Genomic DNA, 11,220 nt, shown 5'->3' with positions numbered 1-11,220 from the left:
ATAGACAAGCATTAATTATGTACACGTAATAGTTTTATAAGTTTCAAATCTGTATATATCATTTTATAATTGATTGAGAAGTATTACAATCATCATTTATAGCTATTTCAAATGTTTTGCACGCAATTTCATAAAGAAAAAGAGACAAACTACGCATACAAACTTGAAAATGTCCCGAATTGAGTTCTATCCACTGTAGCTTTGACAAGTTTGACAGTAAAGGTACGCACAGCACAGGTGGGTATCGAACATCACAGACAGAATCAACTGACATGTTCAACTCGACAGTACAGCCTGGTGGTGGCTTCTGGGTGCAGTTTCTAGTATTGGTTTCATCAACAATACAGGCGGTCCCCGAGATACACGGTTATTGGGGACCGAAAACGGCCGCAAAATACCGCGTATCTCGAATTTCCGCGTATGTCGAATCTCGTGATTTCCAGCCAAAATATCACTAATTTTCGTGCAATTTTGCAAGTGGTTCGTGGTTTTAGCCACCAAATTAATTATTTGATATGTTTCTAATGAATTGAACAGTTTTAAACCATTTCAAATGGTATTTTACATTCGATCAATACGGAAATTATTTGGTATTTCACAATGGATGTGTCAAATCAGTACAATTTGCTCAAAGAACTGTCAATTTTTGAAAACCGCGTATCTCCGAATCCGCGTATAACGCCAGGACTCCACAGAGCATAACACGGAGCGCAACTAAACAACTGACAGCTGTCAAACGCTTGAGAAAACGCTTGGGAAAGGAGGTTAAGCGTTTCATTAACTATCGGTCATCGCAGTAGGTTGGTAGCTTTTCAACGAAAAATGAGCAGCCTACTAAGGATATTCAAAACATGGTACCGGCAATAAAGCGTTTTATGAAGCGTTTAGCAGCTGTCAGTTGTTATGTTGCGCTCCGTGTTATGCTGTGTGGAGTCCTGGCGTAAGAGGTACCGTGTATCTCGAGGACCGCCTGTACTGTCTTTGACATACAGGCGGTCCTCGAGATACACGGTTATTGGGGACCGAAAACGGCCGCAAAATACCGCGTATCTCGAATTTCCGCGTAAGTCGAATCTCGTGATTTACAGCCAAAATATCACTAATTTTCGTGCAATTTTGCAAGTAGGGGGTGGTTTTAGCCACCAAATTAATTATTTGATATGTTTCTAATGAATTGATCAGTTTTAAACCTTTTTAAATGGTATTTTACATTCGATCAACACGGAAATTATTTGGTATTTCACAATGGATGTGTCAAATCAGTACAATTTGCTCCAAGAACTGTCAAATTTTGAAAACCGCGTATCTCCGAATCCGCGTATAAGAGGTACCGTGTATCTCGGGGACCGCCTGTACTTGTCTACCAGCGACGTCGATTGTTTGTTTGTGTGTGTCGGTGCACCTCCATATACCGTGAACCCTCTCTTAGGGCGGTGGCAACGCTTTTTCGCATGCGATTTTATCGGATGGCCTGTCAAATTTATGTATGGGATTTGACAGATAACGTCGGACGACGAAATCGCACGTCCGACGTTATCTGTCAAATCCCATATAAATCTCGTCCGATAAAATCGCATCCGATGAGCGTTGCCACCGCCCTTATTTGAGAGGCGATGGGACTGTCGAATAAGAGGAATTTTCAAATTACAGAGGTTGAAAGTGAATGAAAGGTCCATACAAACAAGAAAGAGACACAACATTTAGTATGCAGCCTTAACTGGTGCTATAGGAAATTGTGCATTCGATTGCCAATTTGAGCATACATCATTCAATAACCATGGCAACACCATACACAACTAAGAGGGACACAGATTTCACAGGTTTTCCAAATTAGAGGGACAAAAATGTACTGGAAATGAAGAGACTGTGGAAAATGTTCAAATAAGAAAGTTTTTCAAATTGTAGAGGTGTCAAATAACCTTTAAGTTGGCAACCGGATACCCGGGTATTTTTTTAAACTTTAAACTGAAATCACTTTTGATTCATTGCTTTTATTGACCTGAAATTTTCCGTAGCCTCCCAACTTTTAATTTATGATTTTTTGGTGCATAAGTTGTAATTTTAAAGAGTCTGTAAGTATTTTATTTCGAATTTTTTTAGCAGCTGTCAGTTGTTATGTTGCGCTCCGTGTTATGCTGTGTGGAGTCGTGCGGTTAAGTTGTGTAACTTGCATTGTACAGTCTGTTCCCGAGTTACGCGGTTTCTGCGAACCCGACGAATCCGCGTAACTCGAATATACGCGTAAGTCGAATTTCACGTTTTTTGACTAAAATACCCAAGCGCCACAGATTAAGCTTAAACGACTGGAAAATTGAATATCCATACAAAAAAAATGAAAGTTCCACAGCTTCATTGGTTTGATCAATAAATGGCGTATTAAAACTGATTATTATATTGCTATCATTTTCTTGCAATGTGTTTCGACAAGTTTCATCTTATCATGACCTATATAGCCTTTTAACTTTCCGAGCAAAAATTTATATACCGACACCAACGACCATTACTCAAATCTCACTTGCTTCAGTGCTGGTGGTTTCCATTGGAGTTTAGTATTTAAACAATCGTATCGCCGTTCTAGTTCTAGCGATGCATAACTTCAATGCGAAACCATACAACAGTACAGTCTGTTCCCAAGTTACACGGTTCTCGACTTACGCGGATTCGGAGATACGCGGTTTTATAAATTTGACAGATTAAATGTCAAATCAATACAATTTGCTTCAAGATCGGTATAAATTACATTTTTGCTAACAAATTGAAACCGCTTAAAAGCCGGAAATATTAGAATTTTCTGCACGAATCTTAACAAATAAATGATGATGTATATAAAAGTACTACATTAAATCAAAAACTCGGAGTAATCAATAGAATTTTAGTCAAAAAACGTGAAATTCGACTTACGCGGATATTCGAGTTACGCGGATTCGTTGGGAACGAAGAAACCGCGTAACTCGGGAACAGACTGTACAGAGGAAAAGAGAAAGCTCTCCTCCAAGCGATGAAGCTCAACTGGTTGAGGTATCCCACCAACAGAGAGCGCCATCAGCTTTTTCGCTATTTTTAGAATGCATGAGTCGTTTGCCGTCTGCTAAACGAAGTCTTTCTATATTCCGTTTAGGTAGAGAACTTGAGTCGTTTAGAAGCCGTTTAGTGGTCGTTTAGTGAATTTGTGGCACTTGGGTACTATTTATTACTCGCAGTTTTTTATTTAAATTAATACTTGTATACACTTTATCATTTATTTGATATGATTCGTGCAGAAAATTCTAATATTTCTTTTAAGCTGTTTCAATTTGTTAGCAAAAAAGCAATTTATACCGAACTTGAAGCAAATTGTACTGATTTGACATTTAATCTGTCAAATTTAGAAAACCGCGTACAGGCGTCCCCCGAGTTATGACCCCCTCGAGTTACTACGATTCGCAGATACGACGATTTTGATTTTGACAGTTAAAAGTTGTCATTGACAAGAAATTGATGTATTTTTTTGAATATCTGGGCTGATAACCGTTATACATACATTTCCAAAGATTCCACAACTACCCTATCTTGAATATCTATATTGTGTACGGATTTTAAAATATAATTATTACATTATCGAACATTATTTTAAATAAAATACACGATATCATAAATTCCAACTCTTCAACTTCGGTTATAAATTTAATATTCATAGATATTCGACATACGACTTTTTCGACTTACGCCTTGCTTTGGGACATTTTTTCGGTCCCAAATACAGTCGTACCTCGGGGGACACCTGTATCTCCGAATCCGCGTAAGTCGAGAACCGTGTAACTCGGGAACAGACTGTACAGTAAAACGTCGATTATCCGGGGACGGATTAACCGGCAGGCGGCTTAACCGTGCGCATAAATCTGACAGCTGTTCATGCGTACGGCGAAAGTTTGCAGCGATAGTCAAATGGGTAACCAGTTTCTTGTGCAGCTCTGTAGTGTCTAGTGGTATTTTCGAAATTTCTTTTTGTTCATGAACAGCTGTTAAACCTATAGTTTTTGATTAAAATAATATTATACTAACGATTAATCGATTGATTCCAGGTGAATTAATCATAAAACTAGTGAATTGCATATTTTTTATATGCGTTTGACATTTCTTAGACCATTATCCGTTCAAATCGATTAACCGGCAACCGTCCGGTCCCGAGCTGCCCGGATAATCGACGCTCTACTGTATATGTTTTCGGAAGTTTTATTACATGAATGAGTTGTCACGATTATTAGGCAAATAACTGGCGAAAGAAGGAGAATGAAAAAAAAAATAAAAATCTTGTTTTCTGGTGGATTAAACATCCAGACACCAAGCGGGAAAGACGGACACTTTGTTGTAGGGAAAGATGTACACTGAATATGTTGATTTATTTTACTTCTTATATCAATCAGTCACGACTTGGAGAAATTTAATCAATAAAAATAAAGGGCATTTATATGACATCGTTGAGGAATTGATGAGAGATTCTATGGGATTACCCGTCTTACCCGAACATTTCAAAATTGCACGAGAAAACCCTTTTTTTATTTCATGAAAAGATATAAAAATCGATAGAAGCATAAGGCCTGCACATTTTCATGGTCGCTGCATTCATATATCTCTAGATTATCAACATTTTCCTTAATGTTTCCGTCTTTACTTACCTTCCCTTACCTGTTTCAGACAGGGTAACTAAAAACGTAAAATCATGCATAAACGCGTTGAAAATTGTCTCAACACATATTTTTTAAATAGAGATATGTTCATTTGTTATTCATATACGAAGTTTCACATCATTTCCTTGCATATTTGTCAAAACATCACACAAAATATACAGAGTTAAAAATTGTTTGTCATATTTGCTGTCAGCCAATAGTTCGGCAAGTTTCATTACTAAGAAAACCAGAGCAGTAAAACAATGAAAGTGTGTAAAACAATTTTCCAACCCGTATTCGCGTTGCCGAAAATAGGAGCACTGAACAAACTCCCGAAAATATGAACAAAAACAGTGTTTGCATTTCCACGAATATCTAAATCTACCTCTACCTCTAACAATTTTGTCGTGATAACTTAGGAGAAATTGATTAAAATCGAATAGCGCATGGCCACGGAGCTGAAAAAATGTTTAAAATTTTTTCAACTTTGTCAAAATTGCTTGTCAACTGCAAAAAAGAGCTTTTCTCGTGGCCGCACCAAAAACATACACAAGAGCGACAAAAAGCTCCAACATCTGAATATCATCGATATTTTGTTTAAGAAGCACTAACTAGGTACATAAATCAATTAGAATCATGCATTTTAGCATTATTATCATAACAATGGGTCACAACTGCGCCAAATAGCTGTTTGTTTACGCTTTTTCACGAACGTCAGATTTTGTCAACTTTTGTCAACTTTTTTCCTGGCTGCTCTAGGTCACAAAATTTTGACAAAAGCTCAAAAAAGTGACAAAAGCTCACATTTTGAAAAAATTGTCAGCATTTTGTCATTCCCGTGGCCTTTCGCTTGAAGGTAGAACTTAAATCATCCCTACACGAATGTCTTCGTCCACCATGGCGAAAATATTGGATAAATTACGAAAGGAAACTCGCTAAGTCTTATATTTATTTGTGCAAGTAAGATTAAAAATTATCTTGAAAATTAATCATGTAATTATTTCTCCTAGTTGTTTTTCTATTCATTCGTTTGATTCATTCAAAATTCATTTTTTCATCAAATGTTACGGAGATATTGACCTCTTGTTCGAACGTACTAAACGGTGCGTCATTCCATAGTCCATAGTATTAAACTGTAAAGAGTACGATAGTATAAAATATTGCACAAAAAGATCTTCAATAATTTGTAAACGAATAGTTTCTTCCAATCTTTTGCGGGCTTGATTGAATGTTGCGATAGTGGCCCATGGGCCGGACTTTGCCGATCGCTGGTATAGATAGTATTGTTCAGAGTCGGACTGTTTTAAACATCTTTACAAAGATTTTCATTTATCTTCGGAACACAATTTTTACAACGATACAAAGATTTATGTTTACCTTATTGACTCTTAAACTGTTTTTTGTGGTTTTATCAATCTACATGGACGCAGATTCATGAATCCAGTTTATATACTTTGCTATGTCGATATATAAATAAGGCGCTGCATCAGTTTCGTTGGGAAATCCAACCGATAGTAGCCCGTACTCAAAAATGCGACCATGATAATCGACCTGCAATGCAGAACCGGCACTCCCATTCATATCAACCGAATGTTTACCATAGATTCGGGCACATAGATGACCTTCGGTTAAAGCAAACAGATTCTTTATCTGTTCTCGACAAATTTCTCTAGGAACGTTACGCATCCAAATTTGTCTCGGGATGCTGTCATTAGACCAAATCGTATTGTATATAGTCTGCTGCTGCACATCAGTAATATCTACTATGGATACAAACGGCAAGCATATTGGACGAATATCTACAATCACAAAAGAAACGTTAAAATAATGGTATTTTATGCCAAAACAAGCTTCTTTTCCACCGTTTTACTATACTTAACTGTTGTCGAACTGTACCGAGGCGTTCATAAAAAGTAACGCGATATCGTTTTCATAAAAACTAGTAGTAAAATTAGGATGAATCTTCACTATATCAATAGATCTTCGAGTAGTTTGCAACGAACAGTTCCATGTAGTTATACAATCCGTTGCAGTACTAAGATCATATTCACCTAATACAATCTCAGTTGCTTGCTGGAGTGCCGTGACGTTTCTAGAAAGATGTTTATAATCACTTGATATTAGAGTGGCAGTAAGTCGACATTTTTACTTACCCATTAGTCACTACATTCCCACCACAGATTGCCGTTGTAAGCACATATCTGTTGCTAATAAGTGTCCCGTGGCAAAAATGCAACGTTTCTTCAGGATGGCGTAATAATACGAGCCAAGGATTTTCATATACTCTGCCAAAAACTGGGCGTGCTCTAACACTGTAGGGTATCTCTCCGCATTGTTTGTTGATAATATCAGTGAATTCGGTGTGCAATTTATCCGGAAATATCCCTGAAACCAGTGTGTTACACAACAATTAGGAAAACAACATAAACGACATTGTCAGTGAATTAGCAATACATCCAATAAACCACATTTACGAAAGGGCATTTACATACATTGTCCACCAATACTCCAGAGGGTCACTAACATTGTGTAAACAGAAATTGCACGCATTGCCAATCCATATGCGACACACATCTGGACCAATTGACGTATACGCTTCGTATGAAATCAAGTCAAAGCCAACTTGATTGTGCAGAGCGCTCATGACGTTACCTATGCTGATATGAATCTCTCCAATTACAGTCGGTAATAAATTACTTGCACACTAAATTGACTTAAAACAAAAAATCTAGTTTTGTAAATGACTTATACAAATGATGTCTACAAAACGTATTATTCGCGTAACTCGAGGAAAGACTGCTTCATTTGTTTACATCGCATTCAGCTGATTACCGTTATCCGTTGCCAGTCAGATATTTCACTTGGCAAATTGTTTATTGCGCTTTTTAAATCACTTAATTTATTCTCAAAGTAAGTGTTTGGTGATATATAGTTAATACTGAAATTATAAATTTTATAGAAAAAATACTGGAAATGGTAACATTCCGCTCAAATCTATAAAAGTTCTGCAAAAATATGTGGAAAATACGTAAAATATTGTAGAAGTATGTTTCCTCAGGTTTTCCTGCATCCAATTTTTTGTTTGCACCTTATTGTTGTGCCTTGTTGAGAACATAAAAAATCGCCGGTTAAACATGTTTTTATTTTGGAATTTACTGTGAAGAGAGCAACTTGGTTTGATCGAGCTTTCTTCGTATAATCCGAGGTCAATGCTTTCACTGCAAGTAAAGATCATGGTTCGTATACTCGTTAGTTTGTTGCTGTTGATCGCTATTATATTCATAGGAGGATGCCCTGCTTTAACTGAGAAAAAAGAAAACAATCTTCCTAATTCTGGTTTGTTAGCTCTAGTCAATCAAACCTGTGGAACTCGCTATTATGAAAGTAATTTTCCTGTCGATACCCGTTTATTTGAACATCCATGGCTAGTGCAATTTGGTTACGAACGTGAATTAGTTGTGAACTATGTTTTTCAAGGTCTTTTGATACACTCAAAATACGTACTGACGACCGTGTTTGTCGTTCAGTTTCAAGATTTTGGTCAACTGTATGTATAAAATGTACAATTGTGGAGTGCTGTGGACGCAATAATCATATTTCCTCATTTATTCCCCAGCAAGTATGCAAGAGTCGGCGAACATAACACGTCAACCAATACTGATTGTGAGAAGTTGAGCTTACTCGAAGAAACATGTGCGCCACTAGCGCAAAGCATTCTTGTGGATGAAGTTATTGTTCATCCTGATTATAATATGTTTGCGCAGATAAATGACATTGCTTTGGTGAAACTAAGAGTAGCAGCAATAGTTGACGGCACTGCAGTGGCCCCAATTTGTGTAAATGATGATTTAAATTATCAGAGCTCTTTCCTGTTAGTAGCGTCCTGGTGCGGCCGAAGAGAAACGGGACTCTCGCTCGTACCGAAACAATACTTCATGAAACCAATCAGCCCGTACGAGTGTCAACGTCTCATGCCTCGTCACTCTGTATCTTTTGCAAATGGTATGTTTTGCATAGTGTTTGATGAGAGACATACGAATTCAACCGAATTAGCGTATGAACCTAACCTACGAGGTGGCAGTGGTGCTCCAATCTATACTGTACATGACGGAAATAGGATCTTATTGGTTGGCTTGCTTTCTTACGGACCACGTTACCCAGCGAAATTGCATGAACCATACGTAATCATTCCTGTGGCACCGTTTTACGATTGGATGACAGGAGTGATTGAAGCAGATCGGGAAAAGCACATGTACAATACGTTGATATAAAGAAGCGATAATAAAGTCAAAGTTCACATCGGAACTGTAAACCCCCTTAGAAAAAGTTAACATAATACTGGATCGATCGTAAATAAATTAATCAGTTTATTGGTTGTATGCATCTACCAAAGTATCATGAATCCATTTTATGTGAGTAGAAATGTTTACGTAAATATACGGCTCTGTGTTGGTAGCATCTGGTAGACCGATTGAAAGAATTCCAAATTGAAACGTGCGAGAGTGGTATTCTATCAGTAGCGGTGATCCAGAACCGCCAATAAAGCTAAGCTCCATTGGTTTAACATATTGCGCACAAATTTGTCCCTCCTGCAACAAAATAAGACCTCGCATCCGTTGTTGACATTCGTTCTGAGCGATGTACTTCATATGAATTTGCTTTGGTACTTTATGCTCAACTGTCCATAAAGTGTTGTATACGGTCGGGACCTGAACAAGGGATGGAATTATTGGCGTCAATGGCAAACAAATCGGCTGTATACCTAAAATAAAAAATGGAATTCAAACGAAATGTAGCGAAACAGATTTCGTGTTGGGATAATGCAACCGGTATGATACAGAACTATTGGTGTAAGTGATCCTTTCATTCATGGTCACTACTGCGATATCGTTTTCGTACGTGTCGTTTTGGAAATCTGGATGGACGATTTTCTTTTGGGCCAGTAGTTCAATTATCGGAGGAACATTACAAAGATTTGCCTCGAAACAGTCAGGATCGGTTGTTCGTTTATATTCACCAAGAGTGATGATTGTTCTGTTTGCGGGAGTAGACTTTAATTAAATGATACATAATATTTAACGCATTTCTCAATTCACTTACTCATTAGGCACGATTGCTTCTGTACAGATGGCTGTAGTTAACACGTGACTTTCGCTAATTAGAGTTCCTTGGCAAAACGATTCCTGCTCTTCGGGATGACGGAGCAATACCAGCCAAGGGTTTTCAAAAATTCTTCCATCTTCTGGCTTCAAACGATCACTGTACGGAGTTGTGCCACAGTTTTTATTCAAGACTTGGCTTAGCTCAAAATGCACTTTGTCCGGAAAAAACCCTTAAATGAAATGATGGAAATTGAAAATCATACCAATTGAAAGGAATGTTATAGAAAACAAGCTACTTACAGTTACCCCTAACTAGAACAATAAAACAAAATATAACAAAACCACGTACGTAGCGATTCATTTCGATTCTGGGCTTCGTTGTGCACAAACACGCCAGCAGCCTCACATTACTACTTTATCTCTGAGCTAAGTCGACTCCGCAACCGACCCGCTGATCTTCACCTTCACTTATTATTGTTAACAGTTGTTGAAAAAGATCGGGGTTTTCCGCCATCGTTATCACTCAACTTGAATGTACCGCCTTGTTAGCTTAATACTTTTTGGTTATCAACTTTTTTTTTACTTATTCCGAGACGTAAGCGTTTGATAGGAATTTCCAAGCTATTTGACGTTGATTCAAATACACAAAAATGATTATGGTTTCCAAATGATTGAGTTTTATCAAGATTTTATTGTCATTAATAATATATATTCACATCTTAAACAACAAATAATTAACCTATTTTGTGTAATCGGCATATTATGTGTAACAATGAATAGATCATTTCAATTATCAAATCAAATTATCAAATGAGACAGATTAGGGTTGTGAATTATTATTATTATTACTATTATTATTATTTATTGATTAATGTCATCCAGCTATATTCAGCCTACATAACATCCTTCTTCTTCTTCTTCTTCTTCTTTGGCTCAACAACCGTTGTCGGTCAAGGCCTGCCTGTACCACTTGTGGGCTTGGCTTTCAGTGACTAATTTCCCCCCATAGCAGGATAGTCAGTCCTACGTATGGCGGCACGGTCCATTTGGGGATCAAACCCATGACGGGCATGTTGTTAAGTCGTACGAGTTGACGACTGTACTACGACACCGGCTAAACATCATTACATCCTTATGATTATAAAAATAAAGTAAAAGCGAGAAACAAACTGAACGCAACTGCACTATCACAATAACAGAATAAGCAAAGTACACATACATTGAACGGTAAAATACATACTCTGCTTTGAAATCGTCAAACTAAACTATGTAAAAATGTCCTCATGCTACTTAAGCTAGTACTAAAATCTACACTGTTTCCTAACGAGTTGTAAACGTTGGCCATTTGTAATAGAGGGTCATTGGCTCCGAAATGTGTGGATCTTGCTTCGATATGTAGAATAGCTCTGGATCTAAGTGTCCGTCAAGGTGCCTGTATGTTATTTTTTTCAAATAAGCACTGCGCCGTCATT

At 37.4% G+C, this 11,220-nt stretch overlaps 3 protein-coding genes across 5 annotated transcripts; 1 reads left to right on the top strand and 2 right to left on the bottom strand.

Moving 5' to 3' along the window:
* Positions 1–5,560: 5,560 nt before the first annotated feature.
* Positions 5,561–7,266, bottom strand: LOC120952556 (serine protease grass-like). The gene is made up of 4 exons (XM_049608030.1): positions 7,139–7,266; positions 6,800–7,031; positions 6,527–6,738; positions 5,561–6,445 (listed from the first exon to the last, which is right to left on the bottom strand). Exons 1-4 carry the CDS (start codon positions 7,218–7,220, stop codon positions 6,063–6,065), a joined length of 909 nt encoding a protein of 302 aa, XP_049463987.1. The 5' UTR covers positions 7,221–7,266; the 3' UTR covers positions 5,561–6,062.
* A 525-nt stretch (positions 7,267–7,791) lies between these two features.
* LOC120951895 (serine protease easter-like) lies at positions 7,792–9,048 on the top strand. The gene is made up of 2 exons (XM_040370893.2): positions 7,792–8,193; positions 8,263–9,048. The coding sequence occupies exons 1-2, from the start codon at positions 7,856–7,858 to the stop codon at positions 8,915–8,917; spliced, it is 993 nt and encodes a 330-aa protein (XP_040226827.1). The 5' UTR covers positions 7,792–7,855; the 3' UTR covers positions 8,918–9,048.
* On the bottom strand, positions 8,990–10,219 carry LOC120951896 (serine protease grass). Of its 3 annotated transcripts, XM_040370894.2 has the most exons (4): positions 10,049–10,213; positions 9,747–9,978; positions 9,490–9,680; positions 8,990–9,408 (listed from the first exon to the last, which is right to left on the bottom strand). In XM_040370894.2, the coding sequence occupies exons 1-4, from the start codon at positions 10,107–10,109 to the stop codon at positions 9,014–9,016; spliced, it is 879 nt and encodes a 292-aa protein (XP_040226828.2). In that variant the 5' UTR covers positions 10,110–10,213; the 3' UTR covers positions 8,990–9,013. The 3 variants fall into 3 exon arrangements, with proteins under 3 accessions (XP_040226828.2, XP_040226829.1, XP_040226830.1); XM_040370895.2 differs by having other exon boundaries at positions 9,309–9,680; positions 10,049–10,214; XM_040370896.2 differs by lacking the exon at positions 8,990–9,408 and having other exon boundaries at positions 9,537–9,697; positions 10,049–10,219.
* Positions 10,220–11,220: the final 1,001 nt, after the last annotated feature.

This window comes from Anopheles coluzzii, chromosome 2 (genome assembly GCF_943734685.1).
Source record: "Anopheles coluzzii chromosome 2, AcolN3, whole genome shotgun sequence".
NCBI classification, from domain to species: domain Eukaryota; kingdom Metazoa; phylum Arthropoda; class Insecta; order Diptera; family Culicidae; genus Anopheles; species Anopheles coluzzii.
The sequence above is the reverse complement of the archived record's forward strand: the minus strand, read 5'-3'. Positions and strand labels throughout refer to the sequence as shown.